This window comes from Phascolarctos cinereus, unplaced genomic scaffold, assembly GCF_003287225.1.
Source record: "Phascolarctos cinereus isolate Bilbo 61053 unplaced genomic scaffold, phaCin_HiC Scaffold_726;HRSCAF=1367, whole genome shotgun sequence".
Taxonomy (NCBI): Eukaryota; Metazoa; Chordata; class Mammalia; order Diprotodontia; family Phascolarctidae; genus Phascolarctos; species Phascolarctos cinereus.
The window spans coordinates 304,841,893-304,859,851 of record NW_027556098.1 but is presented as its reverse complement, the minus strand read 5'-3'; the positions used below and the strand labels follow the sequence as shown (position 1 = coordinate 304,859,851).

Genomic DNA, 17,959 nt, shown 5'->3' with positions numbered 1-17,959 from the left:
GTCTTATTTGAGTTATGTAATCATCAAAGGTACAACTTAGGTGTGAACAACTGCTAGATACCTCTACTGAATCAATCAGTCAAAAGTATAAACTAGGTACAGATTGAATGAAATCAGATGAGCCTAAATAGAAACTATCTTGTGTTTGGTAGATAAGAATCAAGCTTTGTGCCCTGAGAGGCTTAAACAGTAAGCCATTTTTTTTGGAAGCAAACAAGGTTAAATGATTTGCCCAGGGCCATACAGCTAGCAGGTATCTGAAGGATTTGAACTCAGGTCCTCCTAACTCCAGGGCCAGCAGTCTATCTACCACCTAGCTACCCCAGTAAGCCCTCTTAAATCCAGTATTCAAGTAGCAGACCACAACAGTAGTAAAGCAGTTCTGACCAAACCCCAGAAAGGGAAGGATATGGGGGAGAGGGAGAGATACGAGGGGAGAGTCTGTGTCTCCCACCACCCTGAGTAGAGGGTAACCTTGTGAATTTTGAAAGACCTAAAGATTTAGACTTCCCATCAATGTTAGTTACATTGTCTCCAGAAGAGAACAGGGTAATAGCAGCACCTTCCTCAGGAACCAAGGACAGGCTAGAAGAAAGGCAGCTTCAGGACTCTGTAAAGGTGCTGATCCTCAGCATTCCTAAAGAGAGCTATAACCACCAAGAAATGAGCATAATAATATTTATAATGTATGCCTCACAGGGCTGTATAAGATTCTAATGAAAAAATATATGTTGATCATTTTGTAAATGCGTGACTGCTGCTTACTGCTGGTGATCTCTGTGGAAAAAAGGTCTAGAGATGAGTAAAATGTTGCCTCAGTTCTCAAAAGAAGTGGATGTACTTGATTCTTCAAATGCATTATTAAGTGAATAGTTTACAAGAACTTTAGAAAAGAAAGTGGTGATCACTAGGAACCAGAAGGGATTCCCTAAAAAGTCATGCCAGATTAACTTCATTTTCTTCTTTGATGTGGTTACTAGGCTGATAGATCGAAAATTTGTTATTCCTTTTCAGTCATTTTCAGTCATGTCTAGCTCTTCATGACCCCATTTTGGGTTTTCTTGGCAAAGATACTGGAGTGGTTTGCCATTTCCTTTTCCGGCTCATTTTACAGATAAGGAAATTGAGGCAAACAGGTTTAAGTGACTTGCCTGAAGTCACATAGCTGGTAAGTATCTGAGGCTAGATTTGAACTGAGGAAGATGAGTCATCCTGAGTTCAGGCCTGACATTCTATCCACTGTGCACCTAGCTACCCTAGATTAAGAATAGGTCTAATCTATCTGGGCTTCGGCCACATCACATATTTGGCAGCCTCTAAATTTTGCAAACAAGATCTAAGCTCACCTCTGGCTACTTAGACATAGTATTTAGGAGGGTCAAGTGTTCCACTACTTTTGCCAGTGGTCAAACTGGAGGCAGAACAAGGGAAGGTGGTGTCTCTGTTCTTTTCATAGAGTTTATCTCTCCAATAAGAAACTGCAAACCTTCAGATCATCCCATCCAGTTCTCCAATACTTTCCAAAGGTTAACCTTCCCTGGAAAAGTACACTCCTTTCATATCTACCTGTGATGGCATCTGATCTCTCAGCATCTCCATAGAGACTTTAATAGTGTTTATCTGGGATATCTTCCAAAAGTGCTTTGCAACAAGATCTTTCTATAAAATTAAATTATGTGAAACTAACGACTTTACTACATGCAAAGGAGGACAGAAATATTCTAGACAGCACAGGAAAGAGATGAACAACTTGTCTCTATCCCACCTTTAAAATTATTGAAATGCTCATGACACTGGGGAATATGAGCAGGTTACTTCAGCCATCTTTCTAGATGGCATATGGTGATCTACATTGAAAAGTCAATAAGAACCAAAATGAACAAATGAACTAATGAACTATGCTGTACCCCTAAGGTGTATGAGTTATAAAGATATGGTTATAGTCACCTTCTCCCCTCATTACCTAAGAGTGAGGCTTTAATTATTAAAATTGGGATTTAATGATTTGCATATATTTTCATAGGAGCTAGCCATAGTCATTACTACTCTGATATTTTTATCCCCCAGTACAATTAGATGTGGTTGGGTCCTATTGGGACCAAAAGTAGCATAAAATTTGCAAATGTATGCAAAGCTGCCATGCTACCAGTCTACAAACTCCCAACATAAGATTTTTATTCTGTTTTCAGCCATTTAAAGAAAACACAGAGGTTTTCTAGTCACTTGAAAAAGAGTAAAAATAAATTCACCTTTTCAGGCTTTCTTCATTGACTGGTGACAATGACGACCAAAGCTTTGATTCTCTCAACTTCTTCCAAGATAAAAGCTCACTTTCTAGTTCATCCATTCTCATAGGTTAATCTATCATTTCCATTTTTGTTGTGTTGAGTCATTTCAGTTGTGTACAACTCATTGTGACCCCATTTGGGGTTTTCTTAGCAAAGATACTGGAGTGGTTTACCATTTCCTTCTCCAGCTCACTTTACAGGTAAGGAAACTGAGGAAAACAGGGGTAAGTGACTTGTGCAGGGTCACACAGCTAGTAAGTGTTTGACTCCTAATTTGAACTCGGGTCTTGAACTCCAAGCCCGGCACTCTGTTCTCTTTGCCACGTTATAGCCCATTTGATATAGTAAAATCCAGTATTTCTAATATGCTTATACCTGGTAGTCTCTAAAATGATCCTTACATAAAATTATGGGATTTAGTGCTGGAAGGGACCTTAGAAATCATCTAATCCAATAATCTTTTTTTTTACAGATGAGGAAATTCAGTTTCAGAATAAGTACATAACTTATCCAAGGGCACACATCAGATAATAAGTAGCAAAGAAGAGATATAACTCAAGACTTAGAGTACCAAAGACAGTGCTCTTCACACTATGCCATACTGCCTCATGTTAACACTACACAAAGTTCACTAATCAAATCAAATTGATTTAATATTCACAAAAGTAACTTTTTTCCATGAGATTTGATTCAAAACTGCCAACTCCAACCCACACAAATAATCAAGTCCTTCCATATTTATTCAAGCTGAATTAAATTGCTCTTTAATCTACCTCCAAAGCTGCTGTTTCCGTGTATTCTCTTTAGACTTAAGCAATCTCTCCCTCAAAAAAACAAAAACAAAAAACCTAGTCTTTCTATGATAGACTTACAGATGCAAAATCATGAAATTACATCATTTTAAAGCCAAAAATGACCTGAGATGTAGTCTAACCTCCTGATATTATATAGATAAGGTAACTGAAGTCCAGAAATATTAAATTATTTGGGCAAGGTTGCATAACTAGTAAGTGACGAGGCTCAAACTAAAACCCAGTTCTTCTGACTCCTTGGCCAGTACTATCAACTAGACCATACCACCTCTTTCTCCTACCCCAATCCCACAGGTCAGATAAAATTAGTATGGGATGGAAAGATCTTTCTTATCCCTAGCAAAACATTAGTTTGGTTTGGTTTTAAGGAGAAATCAAACAAGATGGGGAGAAACTCTTAAACTGAAGAAATGTCGCAGCCACTTGTAACAGCCTCAAAGCCTCTTAACAGCTCCACCGCACATCAGAATTCCTAAAATTTCTCAATTCTATGAGATGTGAAAGTTATAACCTTTCCACTAAGTCCTTCTATCCTTTCTCTTTCTCTGTCCCTTCTCTATATATCTTGATTTCTCTCTCTCTCTTTGTCTGTGTCTGTCTCCCTCCATCTCTGTCTCACTCTCTGTCTGGCTCCCTCCCCCACCTGTCTCTGTGTCTGTCTTCCTCCCTCTCTCTGTCTCTGTTTCTCTGTCTGTCTGTCTGTCTGTCTGTCTGTCTGTCTGTCTCTCTCTCTCTCTCTCTCTCACACACACACACACATTTCACTTAAGAACACCAAAAACAAAAATAAGAGATGTTGTTCTCTTGAAGCAACTCAAAGCAACTAGAGTTTTACTAATGCTAATTCTTTCTAAAAGTAATGATTTGTAATCTATGCATTAGTCTTCTATCAGAAGCTAGCACACAGCTCTTTTCAGCCACCATTGGTTATGGCATCATTTATCAAATAAATGACTCAGCCAAAAACTGTATGTGATACATAAAGATTCATCTTCAAATTTAAAATATCTAATTCACCATTACAAATTTCAAAATTTAAAGAATAACTGATATTTACAACAGTTTTTCCATTTTCCAAACACTGTATAAACACAGACCGATGCTTTCATTGGTATAAGGAAATGTCAGCTACAACTTAAGAGTTGCCTACAACACAGAGCGTTTGTAACTTACCCAAGGTCACAGTCATATGTGTCTGAAGTAGGATTTGGACTCAGGTCTTCCTGGCTCCAATGCCAGCTCATTCTCCTCTATACCACACTGCCACTCTACATGATTTACAGAATCTATTTGATTTTCACAACATCCCCATGGGATGAATCAAGAAAGAATCATTGCTTATCTTTTAAAGACAGAAAATAGACATGGAAAAAGGCTAGTAATTTGCCTGTGGTACCATGGCTAATAAAGCAACAGGCCTATCTAGATTTTCTGACCCCAAGTCAGTCTTCAATTTTTTTTAATTTATTTTATTTTCAATTCACAGAACAAAACAAGCATTTCCATAACACAGTGCAATAAAAAAAGATGATTGCACATGAAACTGCATTAAATTTAACGTAATTTTAAGACACATTTTGGCCTTTCATCTGTGGGACCGTTTGACTCTCCACTGGATAGTTTTGTATGGGGTGCTATGGGAAAAAGGAGAAGCTCCTCCCCCACCCCACCCCCAGCAATGCAAATGAGAAGCCAAGAAAGAAATAGCTCTGTGTACACAATATAGTCCTGTTGATTTACATATGTCTAATTTAATACAAATTAACATAGCGGGAAAATGGTTGGGACCAATGAGAAAGTGATTCCAATGGGAAGGTGGTCACAGCAGAGCAGAGACTCCTTTTTCTGTTGTATTATTTTAACAGGGTATATAACGCGTAATAATTATTCATGGTCTTCAAAATCAGCTATATTGTCACCCAAGCTTGACTTACTATAAAGTTCTACACACATTTTAATATTTCAAATACCCTACAAAAACACTCTTTACCTCCAGAGTTATGCCCTGGAGGACTTAACATGTTCATGCCCAGAACTCCTACCCTTGGACCTTAAGGGGCTGATTCTGGCTGCCTCAATGGCCCACTAAATCTAGGCTCTGTCTCTAGCTATGCTTCACTTTACACCCGGGAGTTCTCCACACCAACCCCCCAATCCCTCTTTTCCCTTTCTAGTCCTGGAACCGTAGTGAAATCAATTCTGCCATTGTTCCTGGAAAGAGTGTGTCAATCTACATCCTCCTATGACTACATTTAGCATACTGTAACTTTCTAAACCAAACAGTCTTCACAGGCCACCACTCTGATTTGTGTACTGTATTCCACAAATAGAATGTAAGCACACTGAGAGGAGGGCCTATCTTTACTTTTTATTGTATCCTCAATGCTTAGCATAGTGATTGGCACATAGTAGGCACTTATGGGATGCTTTTTAATTCATTCATTTATTATTCATGCCTAGAGACCATCCCAGTTAGGAAAACTAGATGACCATGACAAAATAATATTAAGATTTTTTCAAAATGATATACCAAGCACTTTGGCAACATTTTTTTTTATTTGTAAAATACAACTCTCTAGATTTAAATAAAAAATTCTTCTCATTTCAAATGTTTTTATACTCAGAGATTCTAAGATACAACAACTGTAACATTTATGTGGCAACTTATTAACACTTCAATAGACAAAGTTCCTTTTCAAAAAGATTAGCCATGAATTTAACGTTAAGATAGTAATACTAATCCCCAAGGGCTGATAACTCTCCCTTGTAGACAACGATGTTTTTGTCAGTTTCGTGCACTTTGACTTTATAAAGGACTCCCACAGGAAGAACTTTCTGAAGATTTTCCCAGATATATACAGCTACATTTTCTGTTGTGCTGTGGATAGAGATAAAGATTTTACAAGTTCACTATGAAAATGATTAGCAAAGTCTCATACCCATCATTCTCAGAAATAAACCTTCTTATTGTTTAAATGTCACATTCTCAGGCAAACTTTAGCATTTACACTAACAATCAGAGTAAATTATTTACTGAGCAGGCTATCCCAAACAGAGGACGCCTCTCTAAAATAAAATCTTTTAGAAAGGAAATATATGTGTATGTATATTTAATTATGTGAAATTATCCTACAAAAATGACCTATTTAGGAGAAATTGTTTTTCAAAGTAAATAAACCAAGCTTCTTCCTCACTAAATATTACATATATATAATATATATATATACTATATATATGTGTGTGTGTGTGTGTGTGTATATATATATATATATATGTATGTATATATATATATATATATATATATATATATATGTATGTATGTATGTATATGTTGTCCCAAAAGTCTTAGTTAAGCTTTAAGTTTAAAAGCTTTTAATTAAGGCTTTTGGGACAAGGCAAAAGAGAACCCTTAGAATATCAAACATTAAGCTTAAAAATACCAAAAGATATTTTTTAATTCAAAATATTCAGACATGTATTAAGATGATTACTATCATGTATCACACTATTATATCTATCATATCAAATCATACTATCATATCAAAAATAGCATACTATTTTAAAGTAAAGAATTTTAAAATTCCACAAACATATCTGACACAGATTCATGGACTGTGCAACAGCTGCCAGCCTCTGTACCATAGACTGGAGCCTTGGCCTATACTAGCAAACAAATGGCAAAGTTTTTAGTTTCTCAAAATCCTTTTAATGTATTTTGCACAGTAGTATGTACATTTGTATATATGTTGGTGTGGCATTCAAGCAACAGTAAAAGAAAAACTGAGAAAGACAAATAAAATATAATCCATGAAATTAAGTCAACTCTTAACAAACCCAGAAACTTTGGAGAACTAAGTTTGGTCCAATGCCATTTTTATAGAGACCCTTATTAGCCACTTTTCTGAAGGTCATATTTTTTGGATGTAATGTTGCCACATCAAGTGATGGGGACACAGAATCAAGGAAATATGCCTTGGGAAATAAATTCCATTAGAGGTCTCATCTGCCACTGATGGTATCTGAACATGGCAACATTGAGACAAATGTAACTTCTCCTCCCTTCCCTTCCCCAATCTCCCAGCACCCTCCCACCCTTCTTTACCACCTACATTTAACACCTCCAACAGAGCTTTGACAAGAAGTTTCAGCACTTTGAACACATGCATTTCTTTCCTTTCATCTTCCCTCTCTTGCCCTCAGCTTCAGCTCAGATCTAGCCTCTCCGGGGACTCTCGGCTAAGGGTACTTTTCTACCATACATGGACCAATTAATAGCACCCCAGCAACCGGCCATTTTAGAGCTGGAGAAGACCAGACTCCATAACTTGGAGAGACTTTTTACCATCTATAAAGCCATGAGCAGTAGTGTTCATTTATCTGAACATAGAAACCAAAGCATAAGCTCTGGGAAGAGGGAGACTATAGCCAAAAATCCCTTCTTACTACTCACCCCTAATGTTTTTTTCTAGAATGAAAGATACAAGGTAGGTCATTAAATGGATGCTTGGATGTTAAATACTTTTCTAAAGATCTTTCTGAGTTTTCTCTTATAGCAACAACAGCAGCAGAGCCAACCACCAACCCAATCTCTTCCCACTTGAGTGAGTAGGGCCCCAGAGAAAGCCATGGCTACTGTTTCTGCCTCTAGTGCCAGAGAAACAAATTTTAGGCTATAACTATGATGCTAACACTACTATTATAAGTTACACTCAGGTCTTATACATGCCACATTAGGAGGGGTAGGAGTGGGAGGAAGACTGCAGTCTATTTGAACAAATACGAAAATTCATTCTCATTTTATTATCTGTTATGAGACAAAAGTGGGAGCCAGCACCTACCTCACGACATCTGCAAAGTAAGGTACATCCTGGTCCAGGTTCTTATGATCAAGGGGTTTCATAATTGCCTCCTGGAGCCAAAATAGAATAGAAAAAAAAAAGATTGGCTGTATTTGTGATTCAGATTTGTATGGGCAACTGCTTGTGATTCTTAGACCTTGGCCCTGTTACTTGGAGCTTGGGCTCCTGTGTGCTATGACTCTATCCAACCAAAACTCCAGGTAGCTTAATGCTATTAGTGGAAAATAGGATCTCCTTCTCCAAACTGATGAGTTGTCCTTCATGTGTAAAGACCAGATGGAAAAACCACAATGAAAAACCCACAATTACTGTCCAATAATGAACATATACCAGTTTTCATATCAGAGTGGAAATACATATATTAGAACTTTCCTGTAACGTGACCCAAGGCAATTGAGAACCTCAGATAACAATTCTTGCATGATCTCCAAGAGATTTTATATTTCAAACAACACCTCGTCATAACTGTCATCTGTTAGTGCCACAACAAGGCATCTGAGGCTAGCAAAAGGACATGTAAGCGAGTACTAAGGTTTTTTAAGAGTTATTTTTTTAAGAGCTGCTTAATTACAAAGTTAGTTCAAAATCTGTTAAGAATCAATTTAATTATCTTGAGCTCCTAGAAGGAAAAATATTTTATAAATGCAAGTAGATTATTTTCAAGTATTCAAACACATTCATATCATTTTTCTTCCTTTTTCATTATCAAGAGCTGTTAATTGTCCTTTTTTTCTGACATTAGTACCCACTTTCAGCTACCCTAAAAAGCCTTGGTATCAAAGAAGCAATCATTTTTAGAATCTTAAGAGGCACCATGGTATATGCAGTAAAAAGAACATTAGCCTTAGAGTGGGGCAGATGAAGATTCCAATCTGCCTCTGAACTTACAAGCTGGTTGATTATGGGCAAGTCTGCTAACACCACTAAGCCTGTTTCCTCATCCACTATAAGGGGATAATAATATCTGTCATACTGAGCTCACCACATTGTGGTGGAGTTAAATGAGGCATTGTTTGCAAAGTACTTTGTAAACCTTAAAGCACTATATAGAAGTCAGCCACTATTAATACGAATTATGGTTTCAATAAATTGAAAGGATTGTCCTATATGGGTAGTAGGAAAATAAGTATGTGAGATTTGCCTCTGTTTTCTCTGCCAAGAAGAATGATATGGGTACTACAGAAGGAAAAAAACATAGAAAATGGCTAACAGAGAGCTAATACTATAAATAAGACCTCAATATCCCTGGTAAGTTCAAGTCTCCAGATTCTGATAACTACATCTCTGAGTACTAAAAGAAAAGACAGATGTGAATGCAGAATCACTGTCAGAATGACATAGCACAGAATAGGCGATATAGAACTGGGGAAGGCCAAATATTGTCTCAATTTCCCCAAAATGGAAGAAAGAATCTGCAAACTAAAGGAATAATGAGCTTGACTTCTAATTTCTAGTAACAGTCAAGAATGCATCATTTAAGAGGATGGTATGAAAACACTTAGAATATAAATCAGTGATCATGAAGAGATAGCATGGCTTCATCAAGAACAAGATATGCCACCAAAAGCCATTCCCAAATAAATGGTCAAAGGATATGAACAAACAGTACCCAAAAGAATTACGAACTATTAATAATATCTGAAAAATTGCTCCAAATCACTACAAACAAGAAATATGCAAATCAAATCAACTCAGGTTTTGCCTCAGGCTCAGCCTGGCAAAGATGACAAAAGACAGAAATAGACCATGTTGAAGGGAGATTATGAAAAGAAGAGCAAACTAATATACTGTTGGTGCAGCTGTGGACTGCTCCAACTCTTCTGGAAAACAATTTGGAATTAAGCAAAGAAAGTGATTAAAATTATGCTAACCTTTGGCCTGGAGGTCCCACACTGTTAGGCATATACTCCACGGAGGTCAATGATTAAAAAAAAAAAGGCTCCATATACACAGCAGTACTTTGTATAGTAGGGAAGAATATAGAACAAAGCAGATGCCCATCAGCTGGAGAATGGATAAACAAGCTATAACACAGAAATGTAATGGATGACTACTATGCTAAAGGAAACGATGAATATGATGGATAAAAAGAAGTACATGAAGGCTATGTAAACTGGTGAAAAGTTAAATAAGCACAACTAGGAAAGCAATATACACAATAACTACAACTGTGTAACAGAAACAACAACAACAACAAAACAACTGAAGCAATGCCGTGAAATGACAAAGACCAAGCTTGCTACAAAAGAAGAGCTATGAAAGGGAATATCTCCTATTTTTTTGCAGAGTTGGGCATTATGGAGGTGAAATACTGCATAGACCAGATCTTTTCAGTGGGCTGGTTAGTTTGCCTAAGCTAAGGTTGGATTTTTTTTTTTGTACTCTTTATAGTAAGGACTAGGTGGCACCAAGGAAGACATAATAGGAAATATAGGTGATGTAAAAACAAAAGATAAATAAAAATTCATCTAAAAAAAAGAAGAAGAAAGGCCCCAATAAACTCACCTCATCTCATTTTTTTAACAAAGTTACTATACTGACAGATCAAGGGAATGCTACACAGACAGTGTGCCTAGCTTTTAGCAAAGCATTTGACAAAATCTCTCACACTTTTCTTGTGGACAAGGAGGGGTGTTTGCTAGTTAATAGCACAGTTAGGTGGATTTCAAAGCTTACTAAATGGACACAAAAGGTAATCATTAATGGTTCAATGTCAATATGATCCAGGGATCAGTACTTGGTACTGTGCTATTTCATATTTTTATCAATGACTTCAATAAAAGCATAAGTGACATGATTATCAAATTTGCAGAGGACACTTAGCTAGGAAAGCTAGCACACATGCTGGATGACAGTCAGCATCCAGAAAATTCTTAAGTCAGAATTCTGTGTTACAGCTAATAAGATAAAACTTAATAAGAATAAATGTAAATTTTTCAGTTTGATTTAAAAAAAACAGCTTCATAAGTACAACATGGAAGAGGCATGGCTAGATAATAGTTCACCTAAAAAAAAAACTTGAAAGTTTTAATGGGCAGAAAGTTCAATACAAGTTAAAAGAGTGATATGGCAACCAAGAAGGCCAATCTGCCCTTGGCCTACATGAATGGAGCTCTAGTGTATAGAATTAAGCAAATGATAGTGGGGTCGCATTCTGCCCTAGTCACACAACACGTGGAATATCACGTTCAGTTCTGAGGGCTACATTTATAAAGTGCACTGATTCACTCGAGAGCACCCAAGAGACCAAGAAGATGGTGGCAGGCCTCAAGATCAGGTCATATGCATATGAGCTGAAAGAACAACGGATATTAAGTCTAGAGAAGAAAAGACAGGGCTGTCTTGTGCAAGAGGCATAATACCACTTCTGCAGGAGCAATGGTAGGAAGCTGAAAAGAGACAAATTTGGACTTAAGGGGAAAATAAATCCCTCTGTACCAATGAGAGCTGTTCAAAAGTTGAATGGGCCACCTCAAGAGGTACCGAGCTCCCTTAGCTAGGCATCTTTAAGCAAAGCTGGATGAGCACTTTTCAGGAATGTTGTAGAGGGGGTTTTGTTCCAGTAAAATCTGGTCTCAAAGGGTCCCTATAACTCAGAGACTCTATGACTTTCAGGCCAGGACAATATCCACCTCCTCCATGAAGCCTTCTCTTAACTACTGTACCCCACAGTGATCTCTTCTTTCTATGAATCTGCAGCAGTTCTACCTTTCAATTAACACTTTAACATGCTGATTTCTATCTCTTGTATTGTTTGGCTTTTTACACATACAAGTCTTATTTTCCAGGTCAGTAAGTAGTCTGAAGGCAGGGGCTAGATACACTTCTCTTATTTCCCACAGCACAAATGTACACTTCAAAGTGCTCAATAAGTATCTGTTGTTTATGTCATGGGGGGGGGGGGGGAAGGTGACATACAGAGAATTAAATGTAATGTGATGCTATTAGAATTTAAGTTTCAGAAAAAGTACTGAGTAAGTAATCATTGGATACATCTAATATACTTAGTGACATACTAGGAATTGAAGAAAATACAAAGTATAAGTAGTCCCTGCCCAGGGAAAGATATGAGGTAATTCAGTGCTAAATTTTGTGGTAGCGATTTTAGACTAAAGAGCCCAAAGAATGGGAAAATCTATGAGGGCAGGAGTAGAATAGGACCTTTCATGAACGCAAATGGTTCTTTTAGAATGAGAAGGATTTAAACAGGTAAAGCAGAGAAATAAGGTGTAGTTCAAGTAAGGTAAAAGACACAAATAGCTCTCTTGATCACTATACAATATTTCTGATTGGTTTCCATTCCATGAATCATTCAAGCAGCAATAAAACAGGCAGCAGTGAGGCCATCAGTAAAAAGTAAGCTCCCCAGGGCCCACAGCAAAAAATAATTCTAAAGGCAGGAGTTTACAGGAGGAGGCCTTTGAAAATTTGTATTTGAGGACCTGAATTTTAAATGTACACCACTGAGCTGTACAGTACTGAGTAATAGTATTACCTCCATATAGTCTTTTAGGTCTGTCAGATTCACAACCATTCCTGTAACAGGATCAATCTAAGGGATAAACAAAGTTAAAATTAGATTTGGACACCTCATTATAATTAACCCTTAGGAAATAAAGAAAGCCAGTATGGGGCACAGAAAGCAGGCCAAAATATTTCCACAACTGCTTCCCCATAGACTCATGTCCAAGATAATCATTTAACTCTGAGACTCACTCTCACACAGTACTACTTGTGCCACAATATTTGAGTCCTCAGTCTGAAGAAGAGTTCTTTGGAAGTGGAGAAATTAGGAAAAGCAGCAATTCACCAGATACAAAAAAAACTATCAAGTAAACAATAGCAAAGGAAACATTTTAAGCATAGGATGCATAATGCCAAGAGTCCACCACATAAGCTGGAAAAGGCCTAAGCAAGCTCCACAAACCACAGAGACAAAGAAATATTATCTGCACATACCTCTCCATGTACTGTCACCACAACTGGGGGGGGGGAAACAAAATAACAAAAACAGACATGACTTTCAACAAGCTGACATATGAGCACAGATTGGCAACATAAGCTGCAGTAGACAGAGAACTTCTTAATATTTTCAAACAAAACAACTACCTGATTTTGAAGCCAGTTCCTTTATCATCAGATCCCAACTAAACTGAGACAGTAAAGCCAAGACCAGGGAAAGTGTGTTATAGCTTGGCAGGAAAACTACCAGAACTGGTGTCCAATTCTGAGCAACACCTGTCTGAGTAAGGACACACAGCAAATTAAGCACACTCAATGACTTAAATTCTTAGTAGAGACAAAAGAGGAATATGAATCTCTCTACCTCATCCACATGAATACACACATAAGCTGACAGCAATAATTTGAGGAAAAACAGGTGCTTTTATAAAGTAAGGGGTAATTTAGGAGAAAACTGCTTCACAAATGGATGTTTATCTGAAGGTAGGCGAATTGTTTATAGATCAGCACTTGGAAGCATCTGTTATGTCTTAATAGAATAAACTTTCAAGTATAGAACTCAAAAGAATCTGTGATTTGATTCTATCAGAGTAGAAAACCCCCTCCACCCATAGTGTAGGCATCAACCACCTGGACAATCACTTTATAAATAAGTCCTAGGAAGTTGGCTGTAACTTGGACATCAAGTGACATGCCCATGGACACAAAACTAATAAATACTCCAGAGGCGGGGTTTGAAAACGGATTTTTTTTAACTCTAATGCCTGCACTTTATCCACTACAGACCATGCCTGGCTGACTCTTCTAAGAAGCAACTTTCAATTATCCGGGCATAAATTACTCTTTATGGATTATCACAGGCAAGGTTTAAACCCAGAAGTATACCCACCAGGCAGCATGCTCCTTCTCTCAGTGAGTATGTACTTAAGGGAATACAAATTCATTTTAATGTTAGCCTTGGCCAGACCTAGTTAAATGGATATATACTGCCACAAAATATCTTATTATGAATTCCTAAGCCAAATAAAAATTATTTTAAACTACCAATTATTTTGGATTAGCTGTAACATTGCTCCACTCCATTAGAGCAGATAATTGAGAGTATTTTTCTTCTCCTGCTCATATGAATACTTCAAAACTACTAAAATTTATTTAACTAAGGGAGAGATTTTACATTTGAAATTAATTCTCCTTTTTGCCTAAAATCATGAGAATTTAAGTTTGCAATGTTTTTCACTTATTAAGTCCACAAGGACAGACATACATTTAACACTCAGACTCAAGGAATGTTAGTCCTGGAAGAGATCTTAAAGATCAATGCAGTCCAACTTATCTATTTTACAAATATGGAAATAGAAAGTGAGAGAGTAATTTGCCCAAGGTAATTGTCAGAGCTGGGTCTAGAATAGGACACAAATCTCCTGACTCCCAAACCACTGTTCTTTCTGAAAGATCATGTGCTCTACCCCTCATCCCTGTGAAAGAGCTAAAATTCTTATGCTCCCTTTCTTACCTTTATAGTTATGCCCATGACCATTGGGATTATTACATTTCCCAAAGAGCTTCAGATTCTTTTCATCACTGAGCGATTTGCTGCCAAAGAAAAAAAGGAATAAACAATAGTATACAAATAATACCTGCAAACTCCTTACATGCTTTAAAAATATACATCCTTTGAAAATCAGTCGGTATTTGCTCATATACCCCAATGTTGGATTTCTTTCTTTCTTTTTTTAATTACAAGACTTTCAGTGTTTACTATCATCCCAGATCAGAACACTGTACCATTGAGGCAAGTGATTTACAGGTCCTTAAATTCACCCACATTAAGGTCATATAGGCCCCTAAAAGTGACTGGCCAGTGATTCATTCCAAACCTGTGAACTTCCAGCATTCTCTTTGAGAGACTATCACACAACCTTGCCACAGTATCCTTCAAAGTTTCTCTTTTCCTTACATCCCAGTTCTATCTAAATGTAATAATTTCCTCTCTCAACCAGTCAGATAGAGTCAACAAACATTTATTAAACATGTACTATTTGGGGGCTATTTGTATTTGTACTATTTGTTTCCCACTATGGGGATACAAAGAAAAGTGAAACAATCCCTGCTCTCAAGGAAGCTCACAGACTAATGGGAGAGACAACAGGCAAACAGTTCTGTACATACAAGATGTGGACAGGATACACTGAAGATAGTCAACAGAGGGAAGGCACTACTAGTATTAAGAGGGATTGGGGAAGGACTTCCTATACAAAGTGGGATTTTAGCTGGAGGAGGTCAGCTTTGAAGGAGGCCAGGGAAGCCAGGAAATGGGCAGGAAGGATGAGAGGAATGTGGGAGGGGGGCAGGGGAGAGAAGGATTTGAGCCAATGAAAACACCCAATCTCTGGATATGGATTTTCTAGTGTGAGAAACAGCAAGGAGGTCAGTATCACTGGATTAAGAAATTGGGAAAAGTAGGAAGGTGACAGGTTATGCAGGGTTTTAAAAGCCAAACAGTCGATTTTATATTTGATATCTGATTCTGGAGGCAATCATTTAGAGACTTTCAAGTTAGTTACAAACTGTTGTTGTTCGTCCTTCATTCTCAAAGAAGGACCCATGACATTACTGCAAGTGAATTGGATTTAAGTGAGGCAGAGCTGTGCAAAGTCATCAGCCTTACTCTCTCCCCCAGAGTCACTGGAGTCCAGTGGCAAGACATAAGTCAAGATGACTGGCGATGCTCCAAGATATAGCAGGAGATCTTGGCCTTTTTAAGCTAAGGTCTTTACCAATCTCAGTTTGTCTGAGGCAATGTCCATTCAGTGATTAAAGGCTAGGTAAAAATTGAGACAAAAGATAGCCTAGTTTGCCTGCACAAAAAGGATCAATCCAGGAGGGGAAGACCCCAAAGCCTCTGGTCAGAAAAGAAACAATTGCTATTTACACTCACTGTGAGCCATCAAAAGCCAAACAATGAATGAGCAAGACTTGGGACAAGACCTATTAATGGCCAATCAGAGAAAGCCGGAGTGATTTGGGCTGAAGGACATAGTCAAGTAATTCCATTTATATCACAATGGGCTTTTTCAAAGTCTGTTTTTTCAGAGCTATATTTCAAGAAATCATAAATGAAAACTACATGAGAAAAAAGTTAATTCTCCCAGCTTTTTGGGGAAAAAAAGATAGAATAAATAAATAGAAAAAGGCTGAGATGCCATGACATTCCCATGAGACCACTGAACTCAATGAACTTTTTGTATCCCCAGTCCTTAACACAGTGCCTGGTACATAATAAGCACTTCATAAATGTTTATTGACTGCTTATTGATTGGATTTCTAAACTTCTTATTATTATGCCTTTTCTACCTCAAACAGAAAGTATTCAATAAATGTCTCCAGTTCATTAGCATCACTTCTCTCCCTAGTTTCACCTCTTACTCCTATTCCCATTTCTCCCCCAATTTAACCTAATAGCTCACAAGTACTAGATATTACACATTTACACCCCATACCTTATATACCCATCTTTTCTTCTTTTGTTGGTGAATCTAGCCCCTGCCTCACCTGTGGCCCCCCCCAAAGGTCCTGCCCTGTCCTGCTAAGAAGTACAAACGACTTGCCTCTTCTTCCTTACTGCAGGGGTGATGATGATGATGATGATGATGATGTCACCTCCCTACTCAATAAACTCCAGTGGCTTTCTATTGCCTTCAGGAGCAAATACAAAATGCTCCGTTTGGCATTTAAAGCCTTCATAACCTAGCTCCCTCCCACCTTTCCGGCCTTCTTACACCATACTCCCCAGCAGGTACTTTTTGAGCCAGTGACCCTGCCCTCCTGGCTGTTCCACAAACTAGACACTCCATCTCTCACCTAAGGGCATTTTCTCTGACTGTCCCCTAAGCCTGAAACACTCTCCCTTCTCAGCTTCACTTCCCGGTTTCCTTTAAGTGCCAACAAAAATCTCACCTTCTATGGGAAGCCTTCCCCAACCCCTCAAAATCCCAGGGCATCAGCTATTATCTCCTATTTACCCTGTAAACGGCTTGCTTTGTGTATGTTTGCTGGTGGTCGCCCCCCCTCCCCCGCCCCAACTAGATTGTAAGCTCCTTCAGGGCAAGAAGTTTCTTTTGCTTTTCAGTATCCCCAGCACTTGGCACAGTGCCTGGCACATAACAGGTACTTAATAGATGTTTTATTGTATTATTAACAATAATACTAATAACAGGGTTCTTAACCTGGCGCCGGTGACCTTTTAAAAATATTTTTATAACTATTTCAATTTAATAGGCTTTTTCCTTTGTAATCGTCGGTGCAGACGTTCCTGTCCTTCAATTCCTCCCTAGTCCTAGGTGGTCACTCCGGCCCACGCCCCGCTCTTAGTGGCGTGGGGCCGATGGCCCCGCCCCTATTTTGCCTATGCCCACCCATTCGGCCGAGCGACCAATTGCCTGTTCCTTGAGGGCAAGTGCGAGACCGGTGGCCCCGCCCCCCCACGACTAGCTTCCTAGCCCCTCCCCTCTCCCCTGAACCTCAGGCAGCCTCCCCCAGCCCTGGACCCGCCCCCTTCCCGCCCCACATCTACCTCCCCCCCACCTCACCTGTGGAGCCGATGGCTCGCGCTGAAGGTGACGCACCGCGAGACCCGCGCATAGCGACGTCCCGGGCGCGAGCCTGACGCGCTCATCATGTCGGGAGTCCGCGCGCCACAGGCCTCTCCCGTTACCTCCGGGAGAAGGTGGACAGAGGAAAGACAGCGCAGTAACGCCCGGCCAGCTACTGTCCGGGGTCTCGCTTTCCGGGAGGCCCTGCCCGCGAATCGCGGCTGCGGGAAAGGTCGCCCTCTGCCGGCGCGGCGGAGCTCCTTCCTGGAGCCCTGGGCGCTCCTTCAAACCCATTCTAACAAGCCCGGGAGGCCAAAGGTCACCCAGGCCACTTCCTGCTGGAATAAAATACCTTCTACTGCGATGTACCCGACGAGGGGTCGCCAAGCCTTGGAGAAAAGACCTCCAGGGTAGAACCTCCTGCCTCCCGAGGCAGCCCGCGCTGC

At 39.0% G+C, this 17,959-nt stretch overlaps 1 protein-coding gene across 1 annotated transcript; it reads right to left on the bottom strand.

Annotated features, from left to right (window-relative positions):
• Positions 1-4,548: 4,548 nt before the first annotated feature.
• Positions 4,549-17,745, bottom strand: PTS (6-pyruvoyltetrahydropterin synthase). Its single transcript, XM_020989750.2, has 6 exons — positions 17,511-17,745; positions 14,435-14,514; positions 12,919-12,941; positions 12,455-12,511; positions 7,939-8,009; positions 4,549-5,978 (listed from the first exon to the last, which is right to left on the bottom strand). Exons 1-6 carry the CDS (start codon positions 17,597-17,599, stop codon positions 5,837-5,839), a joined length of 462 nt encoding a protein of 153 aa, XP_020845409.1. The 5' UTR covers positions 17,600-17,745; the 3' UTR covers positions 4,549-5,836.
• Between the last annotated feature and the right edge of the window lie 214 nt (positions 17,746-17,959).

Coding starts and splice junctions, on each gene's coding strand:
- PTS (XM_020989750.2), bottom strand. CDS start 17,599: ATGATGAGCGCGTCAGGCTCGCGCCCGGGACGTCGCTATGCGCGGGTC. Junction 14,515..17,510: donor GCGAGCCATCGGCTCCACAG/GTGAGGTGGGGG, acceptor TTTCTTTGGCAG/CAAATCGCTCAGTGATGAAA. Junction 8,010..12,454: donor ACCTAAAAGACTATATGGAG/GTAATACTATTA, acceptor TTTTGGCTCCAG/GAGGCAATTATGAAACCCCT.